The 21,129-nt window shown below is 46.9% G+C and overlaps 1 protein-coding gene and 1 long non-coding RNA gene across 7 annotated transcripts; one reads left to right on the top strand and one right to left on the bottom strand.

The window, feature by feature from the left end:
* Window positions 1–32: 32 nt before the first annotated feature.
* Window positions 33–20,324, bottom strand: LOC123509107 (oocyte zinc finger protein XlCOF6-like). 6 transcript variants are annotated; one of them, XM_045263249.1, is made up of 6 exons: window positions 20,188–20,324; window positions 18,369–19,131; window positions 7,993–8,611; window positions 656–1,243; window positions 214–324; window positions 60–129 (listed from the first exon to the last, which is right to left on the bottom strand). In XM_045263249.1, exons 2-6 carry the CDS (start codon window positions 19,031–19,033, stop codon window positions 112–114), a joined length of 2,001 nt encoding a protein of 666 aa, XP_045119184.1. In that variant the 5' UTR covers window positions 19,034–19,131; window positions 20,188–20,324; the 3' UTR covers window positions 60–111. The 6 variants fall into 6 exon arrangements, 5 of the variants coding, with proteins under 5 accessions (XP_045119183.1, XP_045119184.1, XP_045119181.1 ...); XM_045263248.1 differs by having other exon boundaries at window positions 33–324; XR_006676125.1 differs by lacking the exon at window positions 60–129 and having other exon boundaries at window positions 223–271; window positions 356–1,243.
* Window positions 1,361–8,886, top strand: LOC123509113. The gene is made up of 2 exons (XR_006676133.1): window positions 1,361–1,430; window positions 8,723–8,886. It is a non-coding gene; the product is annotated as an uncharacterized LOC123509113 (long non-coding RNA).
* Window positions 20,325–21,129: the final 805 nt, after the last annotated feature.

Here is a 21,129-nt window from a genome sequence, read left to right as displayed (position 1 = left end):
TGTGTGTGTGTGTGTGTGTGTGTGTGTGTGTGTCAAGATTACCTGCCACTTGTTCATTTTCTTCTCTTTCCTCCAGAAGGTCTCCTCCCAGTGTGGGTCAGGATGTGTGTATCAAGACAGGCACTGGAACTTTCTCTCCCCAGTGTGGGTCAGGATGTGCCTGTCAAGGTCACCTTTCTTAGTAAATCTTTTCCCACACTCCAGGCACTGGAACTTTCTCTCCCCAGTGTGGGTCAGGATGTGCCTGTCAAGGTCACCTTTCTGGGTAAATCTTTTCCCACACTCCAGGCACTGGAACTTTCTCTCCCCAGTGTGGGTCAGGATGTGTTGGTTAAGATTACTTTTGTGGGTAAATCTTTTCCCACACTCCAGGCACTGGAACTTTCTCTCCCCAGTGTGGGTCAGGATGTGTCTGTCAAAGTCACCTTTCTGAGTAAATCTTTTCCCACACTCCACTGGAATTTCTCTCCCCAGTGTGGGTCAGGATGTGTGTGTCAAGGGTACCTTTCAGGGTAAATCTTTTCCCACACTCCAGGCACTGGAACTTTCTCTCCCCAGTGTGGGTCAGGATGTGCCTGTCAAGGTCACCTTTCTGGGTAAATCTTTTCCCACACTCCAGGCACTGGAACTTTCTCTCCCCAGTGTGGGTCAGGATGTGCCTGTCAAGACCACCTTTCAGGGTAAATCTTTTTCCACACTCCAGGCACTGGAACTTTCTCTCCCCAGTGTGGGTCAGGATGTGTTGTTTAAGATTACTTTTGTGGGTAAATCTTTTCCCACACTCCAGGCACTGGAACTTTCTCTCCCCAGTGTGGGTCAGGATGTGTTGGTTAAGATTACTTTTGTGGGTAAATCTTTTCCCACACTCCAGGCACTGGAACTTTCTCTCCCCAGTGTGGGTCGGGATGTGTTTGTCAAGACAACTTTTCAGGGTAAATCTTTTCCCACAATCCAGGCACTGGAACTTTCTCTCCCCAGTGTGGGTTAGGATGTGTCTGTCAAGACAACCTTTCAGGGTAAATCTTTTTCCACACTCCAGGCACTGGAACTTTCTCTCCCCAGTGTGGGTCAGGATGTGTGTGTTAAGATTACTTTTGTGGGTAAATCTTTTCCCACACTCCAGGCACTGGAACTTTCTCTCCCCAGTGTGGGTCAGGATGTGCCTGTTAAGATCACCTTTCCCAGTAAATCTTTTCCCACACTCCAGGCACTGGAACTTTCTCTCCCCAGTGTGGGTCAGGATGTGTGAGGCAACACCACTCTTGTTTGCAAATGTCTTCCCGCAGTGGTCAGAAGTGTAGGTCCTGCCGCCAGTGTGTTCAGTGGGGCCACTCTTGCCTCTCAGCCTTGTCTTGCCGGCATGGGAGAGGACGTGTCTGGCAATGGCAGCCTTGGTGGAGCACACTTTCCCACAGTGGTCACAAGTGTAGGTCCTGCCGCCAGTGTGTTCAGTGGGGCCACTCTTGCCTCTCAGCCTTGTCTTGCCGGCATGGGAGAGGACGTGTCTGGCAATGGCAGCCTTGGTGGAGCACACTTTCCCGCAGTGGTCACAAGTGTAGGTCCTCACACCTGGGGTTGCCCTCTGCTCCTGGCTGTTTACCCTCCTCCTCCTTTTCCTCTGCTGCTGCTGCTGCTGCTGCTGCTGCCTGGCCTCACACCCTCCATTGCAACACTGCTCCTTGCTGCGGCTGGTCCTGCAGGAATCCCTGGGCTGCACCAAGGATGCACAGAGGGAGTCCCGTCGCTGGAGGCCGACCTGGCACCTGTAATAGAGGAGGCCGTCACCACACAGCCAGCAAGGGACTTCCTGCCTCTGCCTCGGCCTGACACACACACACACACACACACACACACACACACACACGATACATCTGTCAGCTCCCAAATCACCACAGTGGCCAGGCTGTCAGCTAATGGTGTGCTCCTAAACCAGCACAGTGGCCAGGCTGTCAGCTAATGGTGTGCTCCTAAACCACCACAGTGGCCAGGCTGTCAGCTAATGGTATGCTCCTAAACCAGCACAGTGGCCAGGCTGTCAGCTAATGGTGTGCTCCTAAACCACCACAGCGGCCAGGCTGTCAGCTAATGGTGTGCTCCTAAACCACCACAGTATCCAGGCTGTCAGCTAATGGTGTGCTCCTAAACCACCACAGTGGCCAGGCTGTCAGCTAATGGTGTGCTCCTAAACCAGCACAGTGGCCTGGCTGTCAGCTAATGGTGTGCTCCTAAACCACCACAGTGGCCAGGCTGTCAGCTAATGGTGTGCTCCTAAACCACCACAGTGGCCAGGCTGTCAGCTAATGGTGTGCTCCTAAACCACCACAGTGGCCAGGCTGTCAGCTAACGGTGTGCTCCTAAACCAGCACAGTGGCCAGGCTGTCAGCTAATGGTGTGCTCCTTAAGACATGCAAGGGTGACGGATGCAATAAGTTGGTGTCTTCAGACCAGACTGGTGTAGGCCGTCGTCTGGTCTGGTCTGGTCTCGGGTGTCAGGCAACAATGCCCACTCTGTCATTAGTACCCTGGTTATGGTGAGGTCAGGTCATGCTGGGTTAGGTGGTGCTCAGTTAGAATGTGTTCCTAACGAGGTACAAACAACAATTTCTGAACATTTTGCTGACAGGTTTCTGGTGTTTTATTGATTGATTTGTTTATTTACAAATGAAACAAGGGCAGAAGGATTAGCCACCCACCAGAGGCTTTACTTGTCGTTTTAGTGTTAGTTTGGTTGGAAGATGCAACTGAGACTGGTGAGGAAGAAGAGTGACCTCACCAAGGCAAGAAAACAACAAAGTTCTGGTCAGGTCACGCTAACACTGCTACCTCTACAAACAACGGCACTCTCTCAAGGTACATGTCCCGCCCGCCTCCTTCATTCCCAGCTCCACCTTCACAGCTCCTCCACCCAGCTGTTTTGACGCCACATACATGAAGCCACGCTCTTGGTCAGCGAGAGAGAGAGAGAGAGAGAGAGAGAGAGAGAGAGAGAGAGAGAGAGAGAGAGAGAGAGAATAAATGGTGCAAGAGAGATTAAAACAGGATATAAATAATATACAGCGGGCGGGACTTGTATATTAGGATACTGCCCAACTACCTACTACTAAAACGATCCCGCACTGCTCACCTGCTGGGCTCACTGCTTCCTTGGGGGCTTGTGCTGTGGCGGTTTCCGCAGGTCAAGGCCTCCTTGCTGGTTGACTTGCTGGCTGGTGGGAGCCCCACACAAGGATGGCTGGCGGGCGGGCGTTCCACACAAAGCAGGCTGGCTGGGTGGTGGGCGGGCGGGCGCCCCACACAAAGCTGGCTGGCTGGCTGGAGGCTGGGCTTGACTTGCCAGGCTTGCCCCACAGTGCGGCCCGCTTGGTCCACACACTCCGTGTGCTGCAGTGCCTCTGCTGCTGCTGCTGCTGCTGCACGTCTCCACTCTCCACCTACAGAGGATCCTGACGGTGGCGTGGCAGGCTCAGGGGTCAGGGGTGAGGGTGGGTGCGGCGGCAGTGTCTTGCCGGGCTGGTGGTCACTGGTCACAACAGGGTCCAGGCACCACGCCGCCCAAACCCGCGCCACTACCACACCGCCGCTCACCACCAGTCACCACTGCTGAGGAGTGAGGACGGCCAAGGCCAAGTGGCGCCCACGCCACACCACGCCGCGCCGCCCCGCGGCCTTTCTGGCGCGGGACTTTGAAAAGCAGGAGGCAGTGGAGGATGGATCAGTGGAGAGTGGAGGAGTGACTCACTATATCTAGTCACTCCACTGAGAGGGAAATGGTTTGCGATCACACCACATTCACACACACACGATTGGAAGGCATTGCCAGATAACATTGCCACACTCACAGCGCCATGCACCCCACACTGCATGGCCACTTTTAACACCACCTGCTGTGGCTACACCTGCTACATGCAGTGCCTATCTATAGCTACGATAGACACAGTCTACATGTATGGGCTGTGGTGACAAGTCGGCTAAAAATAGTCACCAAGTTAATTGCAGTCGCATGAGATGTAGTCAGGGCTGAGTCAAAAGGGAACTTTAAAAGAACATTAGATAAGTTCATGGATGGGATCATACATGGAATTAGGAAGCTTTAAACACACAGGGACTGCCACGTGTAGGCCTGGCGGCCTCTTGCACCTTATTCCCCCTCCTTAGGTTCTTAATTATGAGGCAACGACCAAGTCGCAAAGTCAATGTCGCGCCGGGAATAAAGAGAAAAAAAAAAAAAAAAATACTGCCTTTTAAGGCTGTTTTTACCGTCAGGGGGAAAAGTTCACAAGGTTTCTGCGTTATCGGAAGGAAGGAAGGAAGGAAGGATTATAATGCAACATTTATCCAATATTTCAAACTTGAGAGTACCTCAATTCTACTTGCACACTCCCACACGATATGGACATTAATTCTCACTATCCTTCACTTTTTTAGGTAAATAATGCAAAGTCCAGGTTTGTTATGGTAGTGCAGGCAGAGAAAGGAATGACTGGCGCTATTCCATGTAAAAGTTTGAGTGAGAAATGATTGCAATCAATAAATGAGTGGGCAAAGTAGTAGGAGGAAAAGCAGTCAGCATGGCTGTGACTAGTGGCATTAGACAGAGGTGCACACTGCACTGTTTGCATTATTCACTTGTGTTGTAATGGACCAAAGACAAGAGGAAGGGGGTTACCCAGATGAAAATTTCAAATGAAGCGCTTTATTCTATGCAGATGACGGCTTACTCATGACAAGGACAGAGGAAGAAATGTGCAGGATGAGATACATTAACTCACCTAAGCAACCACACAGGCCTCACAATAAATACAGACAAGAGTAACATCATCACTTTTAATAAGAAGCAACACCCACAACACACACAAAAAAAAAAACTAACACAACAAACAAAATAAAATATCTAGGAATAACACTCACTGATAACAAAAACTGCTTCAACACACACAAAGATAATTCCATTCAAAAAGCTAAAAAAATGGTCAAATTGAACATTCCCAGTAAGAGCACAAAGCTGCAATAAAATGTTCATTGGCAAAACATTGTGCTGCCCACAACCTTATATGGATCAATATTTTGGCTTACACCAAGGAAGAAATGATGAAATTACACAGAATACAAAATTCAGGATACAGGGCAGTCCTCGGAGCTCCCAGGCACACCCAAGTCCCAGTACTAAGAGGAGAGCTAGGATCCAGTACTACGGAGACTAGAATAAGGCAAAACCAACTTAATGAAGTGAACTGTGTGGAGGAAAACAACACTAACAAGCTCATGGAAAGGATGCAGGAGAAAATTTTTTGGCTTCAACAAATAAAACCTATTGCATTAAATCAACTTGAGGCTTTATGAAGGAAATCAATTTGAGCCTTTCAGAATTACAATCAATGAAGAAAGAAAAACAAAAAGAAAGGATCAGGGACTGGGATGACAAAACAATGCAAAAGGAAATCAAGTTTGACAATAAACAAAAATAGGAAAAAAGAAATGGTAGAAGAGACAGTGTATGGTGGCAGGCCAGCATCAGTCATTGTTTCAAAGCAAGACGTAACAACCTCATTGATAAGCTGAGCACATTTCCTTGGCGTTTTGTGACTGGATAGCACTTCCCTGACAAAGGTACCTAGGCTGTAGGAGCAATATAAAGAACAGTGTGCATTCCTTTGCTTTATTTAAACCATGGCAAAATAGCTGTCACCTGAGCTGTGGATATGTTGGCAAGCTTTTCCCTTGCACCACCCTTCATTGTACATGCCTCATTAACACCCTTAGTACACTGACACAAACACTCTCTCTCTCTCTCTCCTGCTCCACACTCAACCCTTCATTCCAGTATCCTCTGCTTTCACCTCTTCCTCACTAACAAACAGATGGTCCTTTTCTCATTTTGTCCTTGCGCTGCGCCTTCCTGTCACTGTGTGTGTTTTCTTGAGGAGGTTCCTTGTTCCTTGTGTGGCTTTGGTCTGGCACCAAGGTTGTTACTTGCCACATTTCTTCTCTTTGATGGCTGATCCTCTGCTGCACTTTGTCTTTCCAAGGTGGCTCAGAGCAGATCCTCCTGTGTCTGTTTCCTTCTCTCTTCCTACACTCAAGGTGAACCTAGTTTGTACTTGTACAAGCCCCAGTGTGGCTCAGGATGTGTGTGTGTGTGTGTGTGTGTGTGTGTGTGTGTGTGTGTGTGTGTGTGTGTGTATTCACCTAGTTGTAATTTTACAGGGCCTGGGTATCATACTGGTGTGGCCCCGTCTCCATATCTACACACATCCAACTTTCCTTTAAAACTATGCACACTCCTTGCTGACACCACCTCCTCACTCAAACCATTCCACACCTCCACACATCTTTGTGGGAAACTATATTTTTCACATCCTTCAAGCATATTCCTTGGCTATCTTTTTACTATGCGATCTTGTAGTTCTACTTAAGTTTTCCTCTCTCAACATCATTTGCTCATTATCCACTTCATCCAGTCCATTCAACAGTTTATAAACCTGTATTAAATCTCCTCTTTCTCTTCTTTGTTCCAAGGTAGGCAAATTCATTTCTTTTAATCTCTCCTCATAGGTCATTTCTGCCAATTCTGGAACCATTTTGTTGCCATTCTCTGCAATCTCTCCAACTTCCTTATATGCTTCTTTTTATAAGGGGACCAGACCACTCCAGCATATTCCAATCTTGGTCTAATTACCATACTAATTAATTTCTTCATCATATCTTTATCCATATAATGGAAGGCTAATCCAATATTTTTATCAAATTATACGTTTCTCCAAACATCTTATCAATATGAGCCTCAAACTGCCCATGGTCTTGTATTATCACTCCCAAATCCTTTTCCTTTTCCACCTTTTCAACACTACTTCTTCACCCATCTTATATGACCCTCTTGGCCGTCTTCCACTCTTTCCCATCTCCATCACATGACTTTTGCTCAGATTAAATTCCATTTGCCACCTCTTGCTCCACTCCCAAATCTTATCCAGGTCTGCCTGTAAAATTTCACAATCTTCTTCACTCTTCACACACCTACACAACTTCGCATCATCCGCAAACAAATTAATATAACTGTTTACTCCCTCTGGCATGTCATTTATATATACCAGGAAAAGTATTGGTGCCAGCATTGAGCCTTGTGGGACTCCACTCTCCACCACCAACCAGTCCGACCTTGCATCCCTTATTACCGTTCTCATCTCCCTCCATCTCAAGTAGTTTTCCATCCACTTTAACACTTTTCCTTTCAGTCCTCCATAAATCTCTACTTTCCATAACAGTCTCTCGTGAGGTACCTTGTCAAAAGCTTTCTTTAAATCCAAATATACACAGTCCATCCATCCCTCTCTCTCCTGTATTTTGTGTGTATTTACCTAGTTGTAGTTTTACAGGGCCTGGGCTTTATGCTCCTCTGTGTGTGTGTGTGTGTGTGTGTGTGTGTGTGTGTGTGTGTGTGTGTGTGTGTGTGTGTGTGTGTGTGTGTGTGTGTGTGTGTGTGTGTGTGTGTGTGTGTGTGTGTCAAGATTACCTGCCACTTGTTCATTTTCTTCTCTTTCTTCCAGAAGGTCTCCTCCCAGTGTGGGTCAGGATGTGTGTATCAAGACTACTTTTGTGGGAAAATCTCTTCCCACACTCCAGGCACTGGAACTTTCTCTCCCCAGTGTGGGTCAGGATGTGCCTGTCAAGGGTACCTTTCTGGGTAAATCTTTTCCCACACTCCAGGCACTGGAACTTTCTCTCCCCAGTGTGGGTCAGGATGTGTTTGTTAAGATTACTTTTGTTAGTAAATCTTTTCCCACACTCCAGGCACTGGAACTTTCTCTCCCCAGTGTGGGTCAGGATGTGTATGTCAAGGGTACCTTTCTGGGTAAATCTTTTCTCACACTCCAGGCACTGGAACTTTCTCTCCCCAGTGTGGGTCAGGATGTGTTTGTTAAGATTACCTTTCTGGGTAAATCTTTTCCCACACTCCAGGCACTGGAACTTTCTCTCCCCAGTGTGGGTCAGGATGTGTCTGTTAAGATCACCTTTCTGGGTAAATCTTTTCCCACACTCCAGGCACTGGAACTTTCTCTCCCCAGTGTGGGTCAGGATGTGTCTGTCAAGGGCACCTTTCCGGGTAAATCTTTTCCCACACTCCAGGCACTGGAACTTTCTCTCCCCAGTGTGGGTCAGGATGTGTATGTCAAGGGTACCTTTCTGGGTAAATCTTTTCTCACACTCCAGGCACTGGAACTTTCTCTCCCCAGTGTGGGTCAGGATGTGTGTGTCAAGGGTACCTTTCCAGATAAATCTTTTCCCACACTCCAGGCACTGGAACTTTCTCTCCCCAGTGTGGGTCAGGATGTGTCTGTCAAGACAATCTTTCCGGGTAAATCTTTTCTCACACTCCAGGCACTGGAACTTTCTCTCCCCAATGTGGATCAGGATGTGTGTGTCAAGGGTACCTTTCCGGTTAAATTTTTTCCCACACTTCAGGCACTGGAACTTTCTCTCCCCAGTGTGGGTCAGGATGTGTGTGTCAAGGGTACCTTTCCGGGTAAATCTTTTCCCACACTCCAGGCACTGGAACTTTCTCTCCCCAGTGTGGGTCAGGATGTGTCTGTTAAGATCACCTTTCTGGGTAAATCTTTTCCCACACTCCAGGCACTGGAACTTTCTCTCCCCAGTCTGGGTCAGGATGTGTGAGGCAACACCACTCTTGTTTGGAAATGTCTCCCCGCAGTGGTCACAAGTGTAGGTCCTGCCGCCAGTGTGTTCAGTGGGGCCACTCTTGCCTCTCAGCCTTGTCTTGCCGGCATGGGAGAGGACGTGTCTGGCAATGGCAGCCTTGGTGGAGCACACTTTCCCGCAGTGGTCACAAGTGTAGGTCCTCACGCCTGGGGTTGCCCTCTGCTCCTGGCTGTTTATCCTCCTCCTCCTCCTGCTGCTGCTGCTGCTGCTGCTGCTACTGCTGCCTGGCCTCACACCCTCCATTGCAACACTGTTCCTTGCTGCGGCTGGTCCTGCAGGAACCCCTGGGCTGCACCAAGGATGCACAGAGGGAGTCCCGTCGCTGGATGCTGACCTGGCACCTGTAATAGAGGAGGCAGTCACCACACAGCCAGCGAGGGGCTTCCTGCCTCAGCCTCGGCCTGACACACACACATACACACAAGAGTGTGTTAATATTTGGGATGAAAGAACAAAATATAACATATAAGCCGAAGAGAATTAAGGAAGAATTGAAAACGGTAAGAGATCTGTTCAAAAATCTAAATGATGATGAAAAAAAAGACCTACAAGAAGAAGTGCAAGAGATCCATAGACTGGGTCCATATAAGGAGGGAGTGAACAGACCGATTAAAGTAGTACTGAAGTCACAACAATCTGGAGGATGTCCTATATAGAACATCAAAGTTAAGAGAGATAGAAGGTTGTAAAGAGGTGTTTGTGAGAAAGAATAGAAATGAGGAAGAGAGGAGAAGATATAAGGAATTGGTGGAAGAGGCGAGAAGGAAAAATGATGAGCGGTCTGAGGAGGAAAGAGAAAAGTTTTTTGGAGAGTTATAGGAGAGAGAGTCAGAAAGTGGTATGTGGAAAGAAGGAATACGGAGGAACCCCTAGAGCAGTGTTTCTCAACCTTTGTTGGTTGGCAGCGCACTAAAGACATGTTTTTGATTTGGCGGACATCTCTTTAGTTTCATAATTAATTAACCACTCCTTCAGGAGTGTGTTAACCATAATATCTCAGTTACACAATATTATTGATAAAATAATAGGTACAAATAAACAGCAGGAAACAGTGTGTACTGTAAATAAACATTATTACAAAAAATACATACCTTATCAATGAGACATGTGCCTGCCTTTACATATCCTCTCATGTTGGGAGGGACAGTTGAGAATCTCATTTCCTCTTCAACAGAAAGCAAGTTTACTCAGGGACTTAATAAAATACTTCAATTTTTAATACCAGATTCACTTTTTCAATACCAAACTAATGATAAAGCATGTTTTGTAGATATTAGTACCTGTGAGTTGTATGACTTGCATGAGGCGGAAATCTGAAACAAGTGTGGCAAGGAGGTTTTGAGAGAGGGAGGAACAGGGAGGGACAGCCTGGAAGGATATGAAAAATAGTTGTGGTTGCTATCTCTGCGTGGCGAACTAATGACTATTTATTGAAGCCTTATAATGGTAATCCTGGCGTCTGGGTCTGCTGGGTGACGTTGAAAACAGAATGATGCAGTACTGGAAAAATTCATGAAAGTTGACTCAGATAAGAAAAACATTAATTAAAATTACTACTACTTACTTTTATGGTAGCTCAGGAATGCTGACTGCATCTGATGGACGGGTACAGGGCGTGTACATCATGGAGAATGTGATTATAATGGTTGAGAAACATGCCCTAGAGGGAGCAGTGGGTGGACCGTAATATAGATGGGATACTGTCAAGTAGATTGGAATTGCAAGACTATATGATAGTGGAGAAGCCTGATATAGTGTGTTTGACTGAGACAAAATTGCATGAAAAAACAAAGATAAATTTGGATAATAAATATAATATATGGAGAAAGGATAGGGAGAGTAAAGGTGGAGGAGGAGTTATGATTATGACGAAGAAAGAAAGAAATGTGGATAAGGTTTGGTATGGGAAGAACAACGCAGAAGTGATAAGCATAAGGTTAAAAAGTGATGGAAAAGAATTAATAATCATGGTGACCTATGTACCTCCTAAAACAAATTCTTGGACATTAAGGGAATACGACAATATGATCAAGGATACTTTACAGAGTTTGGAAAGTGTATTATCTGGAAAAAGAAAGGTGATACTAGTAGGAGATTTTAATTGTAAGGAGGTGGATTGGGAAAATCTAGTAAGTGGTGTTGGAGAAGAAGCATGGGGGGAGAGATTTCTTAATCTAATGATGGAAAATATGATGGAACAGAGGGTGAAGGAAAATACTAGATATAGAGGAGATGATGAACCGGCTAGACTGGATTTGGTGTTAACAAGAGAAGTGTACCTATGTGGAGATATACAATACAAGTGTCCTTTGGGAAAGAGTGATCATGTGGTTATGGAAATGCAGATAGCAACAACACAGCGAAGGAAGGACGAGACATACAGGAGTGGTAGATTGAATTATAGAAAGATGGACACAGAAAGTTTGAAAAATTATTTCAGAAAATTAGATTGGGAGATGTTACAAATCAGAGAAGTGCAAAAGAAATATGAGATTTTTATGAAATATTATAAAGAAGGAGTTATGAAATTTGTACCAAAGTATAAACCAAGAGAGGAAGGAAGAAAGGATTGGTTTAATGCAACTTGTGTTAAGGCTAAGGAAAAGAGATGTGGCTTGGAAAAGATGGAAAAAGAGCAGGAATATACTAAATAAGGAGAATTATAGAGTGGCAAGAAATGAGTATGTGAGGGTAAGGAGGGAGGAAGAAAGAAAATTTGAAAAAGATATTGTAGACAAGAGTAAGGAACATCCAAAATTGTTTTACAGGTTCATAAATGGTAAACTTAAAAAGAGAGAGTCCATTGAAAGATTAAAAGGAGAGCAAGGGATAGTAGATGACCCTAAGAATATAGCGGAATTGCTAAATAATAGGTTTCAGCAAGTATTTACTAAAGAAACAATGTTTGTAAAGCCTCAGAATGTACAAGGAAATGTGCACATGGATGACATTAAGATACCTAAAAGGAGTTATATAAAATGTTGGAGGAACTTAAAGATGATAAAGCGATGGGACCAGATGAAGTTTCAGGAAAATTATTGAAGGAGTGTAGAGAAGAATTGATTGATCCATTATATGATATTATAAGGTGCTCATTAGAAACAGGGAAGTACCAGTAGAGTGGAAAAGAGCTGAAGTGGTGCCCATTTATAAGGGAGGCAGTAAGGAAGAGCCTCTTAACTATAGACCTGTGTCTCTAACAAGTGTGGTCGGTAAGATTTGTGAGAGGGTGATAAAGAAATATTGGATACGGTTCCTGGAGGATCATAAGTTATTATCGGATCATCAATTTGGCTTTAGGAAAGGGAGGTCATGTGTAACAAATCTACTGAGCTTTTATTCAAGAGTGGTTGACAAAATACAGAGAGAGAGGGATGGATGGACTGTGTATATTTGGATTTAAAGAAAGCTTTTGACAAGGTACCTCACATGAGACTGTTATGGAAAGTAGAGATTTATGGAGGACTGAAAGGAAAAGTGTTAAAGTGGATGGAAAACTACTTGAGATGGAGGGAGATGAGAACGGTAATAAGGGATGCAAAGTCGGACTGGTTGGTGGTGGAGAGTGGAGTCCCACAAGGCTCAGTGCTGGCACCAATACTTTTCCTGGTATATATAAATGACATGCCAGAGGAGTAAACAGTTATATTAATTTGTTTGCGGATGATGCGAAGTTGTGTAGGTGTGTGAAGAGTGAAGAAGATTGTGAAATTTTACAGGCAGACCTGGATAAGATTTGGGAGTGGAGCAAGAGGTGGCAAATGGAATTTAATCTGAGCAAAAGTCATGTGATGGAGATGGGAAGAGTGGAAGACGGCCAAGAGGGTCATATAAGATGGGTGAAGAAGTAGTGTTGAAAAAGGTGGAAAAGGAAAAGGATTTGGGAGTGATAATACAAGACCATGGGCAGTTTGAGGCTCATATTGATAAGATGTTTGGAGAAACGTATAATTTGATAAAAAAAATATTGGATTAGCCTTCCATTATATGGATAAAGATATGATGAAGAAATTAATTAGTATGGTAATTAGACCAAGATTGGAATATGCTGGAGTGGTTTGGTCCCCTTATAAAAAGAAGCATATAAGGAAGTTGGAGAGATTGCAGAGAATGGCAACAAAAATGGTTCCAGAATTGGCAGAAATGACCTATGAGGAGAGATTAAAAGAAATGAATTTGCCTACCTTGGAACAAAGAGAAAGAGGAGATTTAATACAGGTTTATAAACTGTTGAATGGACTGGATGAAGTGGATAATGAGCAAATGATGTTGAGAGAGGAAAACTTAAGTAGAACTACAAGATCGCATAGTAAAAAGATAGCCAAGGGAATATGCTTGAAGGATGTGAAGAAATATAGTTTCCCACAAAGATGTGTGGAGGTGTGGAATGGTTTGAGTGAGGAGGTGGTGTCAGCAAGGAGTGTGCATAGTTTTAAAGGAAAGTTGGATGTGTGTAGATATGGAGACGGGGCCACACGAGTATCATACCCAGGCCCTGTAAAATTACAACTAGGTGAATACAACTATGTGAATACACACACAATACATCTGTCAGCTCCAAAATCACCACAGTGGCCAGGCTGTCAGCTAATGGTGTGCTCCTAAACCAGCACAGTGGCCAGGCTGTCAGCTAATGGTGTGCTCCTAAACCACTACAGTGGCCAGGCTGTCAGCTAATGGTGTGCTCCTAAACCAGCACAGTGGCCAGGCTGTCAGCTAATGGTGTGCTCCTTAAGACATGCAAGGGTGACAGATGCAATAAGTTGGTGTCTTCAAACCAGACTGGTGTAGGCCGTCGTCTGGTCTGGTCTGGTCTCGGGTGTCAGGCAACAATGCCCACTCTGTCATTAGTACCCTGGTTATGGTGAGGTCAGGTCATGCTGGGTTAGGTGGTGCTCAGTTAGAATGTGTTCCTAACGAGGTACAAACAACAATTTCTGAACATTTTGCTGACAGGTTTCTGGTGTTTTATTGATTGATTTGTTTATTTACAAATGAAACAAGGGGCAGAAGGATTAGCCACCCACCAGAGGCTTTACTTGTCGTTTTAGTGTTAGTTTGGTTGGAAGATGCAACTGAGACTGGTGAGGAAGAAGAGTGACCTCACCAAGGCAAGAAAACAACAAAGTTCTGGTCAGGTCACGCTAACACTGCTACCTCTACAAACAACGGCACTCTCTCAAGGTACATGTCCCGCCCGCCCTCCTTCATTCCCAGCTCCACCTTCGCAGCTCCTCCACCCAGCTGTTTTGACGCCACATACATGAAGCCACGCTCTTGGTCAGCGAGAGAGAGAGAGAGAGAGAGAGAGAGAGAGAGAGAGAGAGAGAGAGAGAGAGAGAGAGAGAGAGAGAGAATAAATGGTGCAAGAGGGATTAAAACAGGATATAAATAATATACAGCGGGCGGGACGTGTATATTAGGATACTGCCCAACTACCTACTACTAAAACGATCCCGCACTGCTCACCTGCTGGGCTCACTGCTTCCTTGGGGGCTTGTGCTGTGGCGGTTTCCGCAGGTCAAGGCCTCCTTGCTGGTTGACTTGCTGGCTGGCGGGAGCCCCACACAAGGATGGCTGGCGGGCGGGCGTTCCACACAAAGCAGGCTGGCTGGCTGATGGGCGGGCGCCCCACACAAAGCTGGCTGGCTGGCTGGAGGCTGGGCTTGACTTGCCAGGCTTGCCTCACAGTGCGGCCCGCTTGGTCCACACACTACGTGTGCTGCAGTGCCTCCTACTGCTGCTGCTGCTGCTGCACGTGTCCACTCTTCACCTACAGAGGATCCTGACGGTGGCGTGGCAGGCTCAGGGGTCAGGGTGGGCAGTGTCTTGCCGGGCTGGTGGTCACTGGTCACTGGTCACAACAGGGTCCAGGCACCACGCCGCCCAAACCCGCGCCACTACCACACCGCCGCTCACCACCAGTCACCACTGCTGAGGAGTGAGGACGGCCAAGGCCAAGTGGCGCCCACGCCACACCACGCCGCGCCGCCCCGCGGCCTTTCTGGCGCGGGACTTTGAAAAGCAGGAGGCAGTGGAGGATGGATCAGTGGAGAGTGGAGGAGTGACTCACTATATCTAGTCACTCCACTGAGAGGGAAATGGTTTGCGATCACACCACATTCACACACACACGATTGGAAGGCATTGCCAGATAACATTGCCACACTCACAGCGCCATGCACCCCACACTGCATGGCCACTTTTAACACCACCTGCTGTGGCTACACCTGCTACATGCAGTGCCTATCTATAGCTACGATAGACACAGTCTACATGTATGGGCTGTGGTGACAAGTCAGCTAAAAATAGTCACCAAGTTAATTGCAGTCGCATGAGATGTAGTCAGGGCTGAGTCAAAAGGGAACTTTAAAAGAACATTAGATAAGTTCATGGATGGGATGATACATGGAATTAGGAAGCTTTAAACACACAGGGACTGCCACGTGTAGGCCTGGCGGCCTCGTGCACCTTATTCTCCCCTCCTTAGGTTCTTAATTATGATGTAACGACCAAGTCGCAAAGTCAATGTCGCGCCGGGAATAAAGAGAAAAAAAAAAAAAATACTGCCTTTTAAGGCTGTTTTTACCGTCAGGGGGAAAAGTTCACATGGTTTCTGTGTTATCGGAAGGAAGGAAGGAGCGAAGGATTACAATGCAACATTTATCCAATATTTCAAACTTGAGAGTACCTCAATTCTACTTGCACACTCCCACACGATATGGACATTAATTCTCACTATCCTTCACTTTTTTAGGTAAATAATGCAAAGTCCAGGTTTGTTATGGTAGTGCAGGCAGAGAAAGGAATGACTGGCGCTATTCCATGTAAAAGTTTGAGTGAGAAATGATTGCAATCAATAAATGAGTGGGCAAAGTAGTAGGAGGAAAAGCAGTCAGCATGGCTGTGACTAGTGGCATTAGACAGAGGTGCACACTGCACTGTTTGCATTATTCACTTGTGTTGTAATGGACCAAAGACAAGAGGAAGGGGGTTACCCAGATGAAAATTTCAAATGAAGCGCTTTATTCTATGCAGATGACGGCTTACTCATGACAAGGACAGAGGAAGAAATGTGCAGGATGAGATACATTAACTCACCTAAGCAACCACACAGGCCTCACAATAAATACAGACAAGAGTAACATCATCACTTTTAATAAGAAGCAACACCCACAACACACACACACAAAAACTAACACAACAAACAAAATAAAATATCTAGGAATAACACTCACTGATAACAAAAACTGCTTCAACACACACAAAGATAATTCCATTCAAAAAGCTAAAAAAATGGTCAAATTGAACATTCCCAGTAAGAGCACAAAGCTGCAATAAAATGCTCATTGGCAAAACATTGTGCTGCCCACAACCTTATATGGATCAATATTTTGGCTTACACCAAGGAAGAAATGATGAAATTACACAGAATACAAAATTCAGGATACAGGGCAGTCCTCGGAGCTCCCAGGCACACCCAAGTCCCAGTACTAAGAGGAGAGCTAGGATCCAGTACTACGGAGACTAGAATAAGGCAAAACCAACTTAATGAAGTGAACTGTGTGGAGGAAAACAACACTAACAAGCTCATGGAAAGGATGCAGGAGAAAATTTTTTGGCTTCAACAAATAAAACCTATTGCATTAAATCAACTTGAGGCTTTATGAAGGAAATCAATTTGAGCCTTTCAGAATTACAATCAATGAAGAAAGAAAAACAAAAAGAAAGGATCAGGGACTGGGATGACAAAACAATGCAAAAGGAAATCAAGTTTGACAATAAACAAAAATAGGAAAAAAGAAATGGTAGAAGAGACAGTGTATGGTGGCAGGCCAGCATCAGTCATTGTTTCAAAGCAAGACGTAACAACCTCATTGATAAGCTGAGCACATTTCCTTGGCGTTTTGTGTTGTGACTGGATAGCACTTCCCTGACAAAGGTACCTAGGCTGTAGGAGCAATATAAAGAACAGTGTGCATTCCTTTGCTTTATTTAAACCATGGCAAAATAGCTGTCACCTGAGCTGTGGATATGTTGGCAAGCTTTTCCCTTGCACCACCCTTCATTGTACATGCCTCATTAACACCCTTAGTACACTGACACAAACACTCTCTCTCTCTCTCTCCTGCTCCACACTCAACCCTTCATTCCAGTATCCTCTGCTTTCACCTCTTCCTCACTAACAAACAGATGGTCCTTTTCTCATTTTGTCCTTGCGCTGTGCCTTCCTGTCACTGTGTGTGTTTTCTTGAGGAGGTTCCTTGTTCCTTGTGTGGCTTTGGTCTGGCACCAAGGTTGTTACTTGCCACATTTCTTCTCTTTGATGGCTGATCCTCTGCTGCACTTTGTCTTTCCAAGGTGGCTCAGAGCAGATCCTCCTGTGTCTGTTTCCTTCTCTCTTCCTACACTCAGGGTGAGCCTAGTTTGTACTTGTACAAGCCCCAGTGTGGCTCAGGATGTGTGTGTGTGTGTGTGTGTGTGTGTGTGTGTGTGTGTGTGTGTGTGTGTGTGTGTGTGTGTGTGTGTGTGTGTGTGTGTGTCAATATTACCTGCCACTTGTTCATTTTCTTCTCTTTCCTCCAGAAGGTCTCCTCCCAGTGTGGGTCAGGATGTGTGTATCAAGACTACTTTTGTGGGAAAATCTCTTCCCACACTCCAGGCACTGGAACTTTCTCTCCCCAGTGTGGGTCAGGATGTGCCTGTCAAGGGTACCTTTCAGGGTAAATCTTTTCCCACACTCCAGGCACTGGAACTTTCTCTTCCCAGTGTGGGTCAGGATGTGTGTGTCAAGGGTACCTTTCAGGGTAAATCTTTTCCCACACTCCAGGCACTGGAACTTTCTCTCCCCAGTGTGGGTCAGGATGTGTTGGTTAAGATTACTTTTGTTGGTAAATCTTTTCCCACACTCCAGGCACTAGAACTTTCTCTCCACAGTGTGGGTCAGGATGTGTGTGTCAAGGGTATCTTTCCTGGTAAATCTTTTCCCACACTCCAGGCACTGGAACTTTCTCTCCCCAGTGTGGGTCAGGATGTGTTTGTTAAGATTACTTTTGTTGGTAAATCTTTTCCCACACTCCAGGCACTGGAACTTTCTCTCCCCAGTGTGGGTCAGGATGTGTGTGTCAAGGGTACCTTTCTGGGTAAATCTCTTCCCCCACTCCAGGCAATGGAACTTTCTCTCCCCAGTGTGGGTCAGGATGTGTTTGTCAAGACAACCTTTCAGGGTAAATCTTTTCCCACACTCCAGGCACTGGAACTTTCTCTCCCCAGTGTGGGTCAGGATGTGTGTGTCAAGAGTACCTTTCCGGATAAATCTTTTTCCACATTCCAGGCATTGGAACTTTCTCTCCCCACTGTGGGTCAGGATGTGTCTGTCAAGGGTACCTTTCTGGGTAAATCTTTTCCCACACTCCAGGCACTGGAACTTTCTCTCCCCAGTGTGGGTCAGGATGTGTTTGTTAAGATTACTTTTCTGGGTAAATCTTTTCCCACACTCCAGGCACTGGAACTTTCTCTCCCCAGTGTGGGTCAGGATGTGTGTGTCAAGGGTACCTTTCCGGATAAATCTTTTTCCACACTCCAGGCACTGGAACTTTCTCTCCCCAGTGTGGGTCAGGATGTGTGTGTCAAGGGTACCTTTCTGGATAAATCTTTTCCCACACTCCAGGCACTGGAACTTTCTCTCCCCAGTGTGGGTCAGGATGTGTCTGTCAAGATCACCTTTCTGGGTAAATCTTTTCCCACACTCCAGGCACTGGAACTTTCTCTCCCCAGTGTGGGTCAGGATGTGTCTGTCAAGATCACCTTTCTGAGTAAATCTTTTCCCACACTCCAGGCACTGGAACTTTCTCTCCCCAGTGTGGGTCAGGATGTGTTGGTTAAGATTACTTTTTTGGGTAAATCTTTTCTCACACTCCAGGCACTGGAACTTTCTCTCCCCAGTGTGGGTCAGGATGTGTTTGTTAAGATCACCTTTCTGGGTAAATCTTTTCCCACACTCCAGGCACTGGAACTTTCTCTCCCCAGTGTGGGTCAGGATGTGTGAGGCAACACCATTCTTGTTTGGAAATGTCTCCCCGCAGTGGTCAGAAGTGTAGGTCCTGCCGCCAGTGTGTTCAGTGGGGCCACTCTTGCCTCTCAGCCTTGTCTTGCCGGCATGGGAGAGGACGTGTCTGGCAATGGCAGCCTTGGTGGAGCACACTTTCCCGCAGTGGTCACAAGTGTAGGTCCTCACGCCTGGGGTTGCCCTCTGCTCCTGGCTGTTTATCCTCCTCCTCCTGCTGCTGCTGCTGCTGCCTGGCCTCACACCATCCATTGCAACACTGCTCCTTGCTGTGGCTGGTCCTGCAGGAACCCCTGGGCTGCACCAAGGATGCACAGAGGGAGTCCCGTCGCTGGATGCCGACCTGGCACCTGTAATAGAGGATGCCGTCACCACACAGCCAGCGAGGGGCTTCCTGCCTCAGCCTCGGCCTGACACACACACACACACACACACACACACACACACACACACACACACACACACACATACATCTGTCAGCTCCAAAACCACCACAGTGGCCAGGCTGTCAGCTAATGGTGTGCTCCTAAACCAGCACAGTGGCCAGGCTGTCAGCTAATGGTGTGCTCCTAAACCAGCACAGTGGCCAGGCTGTCAGCTAATGGTGTGCTCCTAAACCAGCACAGTGGCCAGGCTGTCAGCTAATGGTGTGCTCCTTAAGACATGCAAGGGTGACAGATGCAATAAGTTGGTGTCTTCAGACCAGACTGGTGTAGGCCGTCGTCTGGTCTGGTCTGGTCTCGGGTGTCAGGCAACAATGCCCACTCTGTCATTAGTACCCTGGTTATGGTGGTCAGGTCATGCTGGGTTAGGTGGTGCTCAGTTAGAATGTGTTCCTAACGAGGTACAAACAACAATTTCTGAACATTTTGCTGACAGGTTTCTGGTGTTTTATTGATTGATTTGTTTATTTACAAATGAAACAAGGGACAGAAGGATTAGCCACCCACCAGAGGCTTTACTTGTCGTTTTTAGTGTTAGTTTGGTTGGAAGATGCAACTGAGACTGGTGAGGAAGAAGAGTGACCTCACCAAGGCAAGAAAACAACAAAGTTCTGGTCAGGTCACGCTAACACTGCTACCTCTACAAACAACGGCACTCTCTCAAGGTACATGTCCCGCCCGCCCTCCTTCATTCCCAGCTCCACCTTCACAGCTCCTCCACCCAGCTGTTTTGACGCCACATACAAGAAGCCACGCTCTTGGTCAGCAGAGAGAGAGAGAGAGAGAGAGAGAGAGAGAGAGAGAGAGAGAGAGAGAGAGAGAGAGAGAGAGAGAGAGAGAGAGAGAGAGAATAAATGGTGCAAGAGAGATTAAAACAGGATATAAATAATATACAGCGGGCGGGACGTGTATATTAGGATACTGCCCAACTACCTACTACTAAAACGATCCCGCACTGCTCACCTGCTGGGCTCACTGCTTCCTTGGGGGCTTGTGCTGTGGCGGTTTCCGCAGGTCACGGCCTCCTTGCTGGTTGACTTGCTGGCTGGTGGGAGCCCCACACAAGGATGGCTGGCGGGCGGGCGTTCCACACAAAGCAGGCTGGCTGGCTGATGGGCGGGCGCCCCACACAAAGCTGGCTGGCTGGCTGGAGGCTGGGCTTGACTTGCCAGGCTTGCCTCACAGTGCGGCCCGCTTGGTCCACACACTCCGTGTGCTGCAGTGCCTCCTGCTGCTGCTGCACGTGTCCACTCTCCACCTACAGAGGATCCTGACGGTGGCGTGGCAGGCTCAGGGGTCAGGGTGGGTGCGGCGGCAGTGTCTTGCCGGGCTGGTGGTCACTGGTCACCACGCCAGTGACGCCACCCAAACGCGCGCCACTACCACACCGCCGCACACCACCAGCCACCACTGACGAGTTACTGTCCAAACTCGTGCCTTCTGGTCAACCATTCCCTGACCCACACTTTCCTTTGTATCTTTCTTTGAGGTGGTGTTGCCTTTTCTTGCTTGTCTGCCTCTTCCAACCTTTTCTGCTGCTCTTCAACAATGGCTAGAGCAGCTGCCAGGTATAGGCATCTTCTCTTCTCTGCAATGATTGTGTCTCTGGTATTCAGCATGTTGTCTCTTCCACAGCCAATCCAAAAATGATCAGGGGTTGGGGTGGCCCCCTTTTTATATGGCGTGCCCCAAGTCAGCACGACACCGTCCGAATTGCGCATACTCGTCGTGCCAATGCGGGAAGTGCGTAAACTATGCGTGAACTCGTCGTGCCAGTTCGTGTCAATGTGGACACGAATAGGCACGCAAGCGTGAACTATTCGTGAACTCGTCTTGAACTATGCGTGAACCAGTCGTGAACAGTGCGGGAGCCTCCCCGTTCGTGCCTCAAAATGGCACGACTTG

This window comes from Portunus trituberculatus, chromosome 26, assembly GCF_017591435.1.
Source record: "Portunus trituberculatus isolate SZX2019 chromosome 26, ASM1759143v1, whole genome shotgun sequence".
In the NCBI taxonomy this organism is placed as follows: Eukaryota; Metazoa; Arthropoda; class Malacostraca; order Decapoda; family Portunidae; genus Portunus; species Portunus trituberculatus.
The sequence above is the reverse complement of the archived record's forward strand: the minus strand, read 5'-3'. Positions and strand labels throughout refer to the sequence as shown.

What these genes read in the sequence shown, in the direction of transcription:
- LOC123509107 (XM_045263246.1), bottom strand. Translation starts at nt 19,033, where the DNA reads ATGGATGGTGTGAGGCCAGGCAGCAGCAGCAGCAGCAGGAGGAGGAGG. An exon ending in TGCCTGGAGTGTGGGAAAAG is followed by an intron (nt 8,612 to 18,368) that starts ATTTATCCAGAA and finishes GTGTGGGAAAAG; the next exon opens with ATTTACCCAGAAAGGTGATC. An exon ending in AAGGTGATCTTAACAGACAC is followed by an intron (nt 1,244 to 7,992) that starts ATCCTGACCCAC and finishes GTTGCCTCACAC; the next exon opens with ATCCTGACCCACACTGGGGA.